At 43.1% G+C, this 2,638-nt stretch overlaps 1 protein-coding gene across 1 annotated transcript in view; it reads left to right on the top strand.

The window, feature by feature from the left end:
• ELL2 (elongation factor RNA for polymerase II 2) overlaps positions 1-2,638 on the top strand; it is an 83,317-nt gene that overhangs the window by 70,709 nt on the left and 9,970 nt on the right. The window contains exon 9 of the mRNA XM_006775548.2: positions 1,432-1,999. Within this exon, the coding sequence (XP_006775611.2) occupies positions 1,432-1,999 (568 nt within the window). The remainder of the gene's footprint in view (positions 1-1,431; positions 2,000-2,638) is intronic.

The following is a 2,638-nucleotide window of genomic DNA, read 5'->3' as shown; positions in this document are numbered from 1 at the left end:
TTTCTGAAAATAATTTCAATTAGATCCCAATCAGAACGCGGCAATTAGAAATTTAATCTGGCTTAGTTTCCCCTAAGCAATTCAGTTTGTCTTGGAAAAAGGTACGGAGATCCTGGAGAGTATTAGAGTTCAAGCCTGCTTGGTTCTCAGAAGGCCCGGCCAGCCTTGAACTCTCTCAGTTTCAAAGGTCTTTGGGACTGACAGTGGGACAGACCTCTTTATCCCATACTACTGACAGAATGCTCCTCTCTCTGGACTCCCCTTCCAAGGATTAGAGAGGCAGGACAGATGTGTGACAAGCCGCAAGCATGCTCTGGGTAAAGAAAATATTAGCAGCCTGTTGTGAGGAACAGAGGAGGAACAAAATAAAAGCATTTCTGACCTTGCATGTACATTATCTATAGAAGCCTCAATTGTAATGCCACTTACCATGGAGCTGGTTATATTTCTGACCTGATTATATACTGGGTGCCATATCAATGGTGCTAAATTGAAAACAGATTAAATTAATGGGATGATTAACTTATTTTATCTCAAGCTGCAGTTTAAGCCAAAGTATTTCATTGGATGTATGCTTTATACTTTTTAATTATCCGAATTTTCTTTTTAATTTAAATATTAATGTTGCTGGATTGGGCTTATCTTAGCATGATTTTTTAAGTGTTTGAAACAGTAATTCCATATCATTTTTATGGACCAGTTATTAAGACTTATTTTCTAATCCAGTGAAGGGGAAAAGGGAGTAATATTTTAACAACGAATAGTATTTCAGAGATACTTGGAGAAATTACTCTGAAGGTGCTGGCTGTTCCCATTTCAGACAGGTAAAATAATAAATGACAGTCAAAATATTCATAACTGGAGCATCTAACATTAGAGATTAAGTGTAGGCTTATTGTTCTGACAGAGTGAAATGGTACAAACTGCGTCCTCCTCTTATTTATTATAAATAGGTCAGGAGGCTACTTCTGTTTAGTACTCTCCTGAGTGGTAAAATTCACATAAATTGCAATAGTCTCTGAAAGAACTTCAGGTCGGGCTGTATGATCAAAAAGATAAGAACTCCAACAAACATATACAGGGGTGGGCAAAAGTAGGTTTATAGTTCGTATGGAAAAAGACATGCAGGTTATGATTATTAACAATAGCTTTATTAACTCAAGAATGTCACCGTGGCACAGTAAACCTGCTTTTTCCCACCCCTGTATTTGCCAGATTCTACTTCTTTACATTAGACAAGAATTTATGTCACTTGTGTTTTTGTGGCTTGTTTGTTTGTTCTTGCTTAAGTTTGGAGAAAGGTTTAACTCAACACCAGTGATAAACTTAAGTATGAATAAAATAACTCAATTATTCTTATGGTAACCAGGGATGCATATATTGAATTTTAGTGCAAACTGGCTCATATTTTTTTTCTGTTCCTCCCTCCAGAAACGGCTTTTAGAGTCAGAGTTCATTGATCCTTTAATGAATAAAAAAGCTCGAATATCTCACCTAACAAATAGAGTGCCGCCAACATTAAATGGTCATTTGAATTCCACCAGTGAAAAATCTGCAGGCCTCCTGCTGCCCCCTGCAGCTGCTGCCATCCCCACCGCTCCACCACTGCCTTCAAACCACCTGCCCGCCTCCAACCCTCCTCAGACTGTAGATTCTAACTCCAATTCCCCTAGCACTCCAGAAGGCCGGGGGACTCAAGACCTACCTGTTGACAGTTTTAGTCAAAACAGTAGTAACTGTGAGGACCAGCAAGATAAATATACCTCTAGGACTTCTCTGGAAACCTTACCCTCTGATTCAGTTCTACTAAAGTGTCCAAAGCCTATGGAAGAAAACCATTCAATGTCTCACAAGAAGTCCAAAAAGAAGTCTAAAAAACACAAGGAAAAGGACCAAATAAAGATACATGACATTGAGATGAATGAGGAAAAGGAAGAGGACCTTAAAGGAGATGAGGAAATTGCCAAGCTGAACAACTCCAGTCCAGATTCCAGTGAAGGTATTTTATACTTGTAAAAACCAACTACACATGTAAATTAATGGGAAGAGGGGACTGTCATAGTGTGAGGTTAGGCTGTTTATAATAGTATCAAAGGAGCTTCCATTTAGTTATTAATTTTAGTATTGTGGTTTTGAGAAGGCTTTTTTGGTCTTTTTTTATATACCTATTAAATGTGGTTTCTATATCTATATATATAAAAAGCCGGCGACCGGAACACTGTAACGACTGGAACAACCAGTCGCTATGACACCTACTGTGGCCAACGAATCCCCTGATCGGGGGGTGGGGCCAGCTGGCCAACCTCCCATGGCCCCTCTCCCCATCCATCGCCACCCTGCTTGGTCTCTCCCACCCCGATCAAGGGCACGGCAGCCGCAGCCAGCCAACCCCCTGCCCCCCTGCATCCCCGCCTCCTGGCCTGCCCTGCCCCTGAGGGGCCCACAGCCCCTCTCCCTGGCTGGCCCCGCCCCTGATCGCCTGCCCCCCCAAACCCCAATAGGGGCAGGGGCAACTGGCCAATCTCCTGCAGCTCCTCCCCCCACCCAGCTCCACCCCAGATCAGTCCCCCCACCCCAATTGGTGTGGGGCCCGCTGGCCAATAGCCTGCGGCCCCTCCCCCCAGCTGGTGGCCCTGGT

This window comes from Myotis davidii, unplaced genomic scaffold, assembly GCF_000327345.1.
Source record: "Myotis davidii unplaced genomic scaffold, ASM32734v1 scaffold44, whole genome shotgun sequence".
Taxonomy (NCBI): domain Eukaryota; kingdom Metazoa; phylum Chordata; class Mammalia; order Chiroptera; family Vespertilionidae; genus Myotis; species Myotis davidii.
Note: the sequence above shows the minus strand (reverse complement) of the source record. Positions and strands in the feature narration are given on the sequence as shown.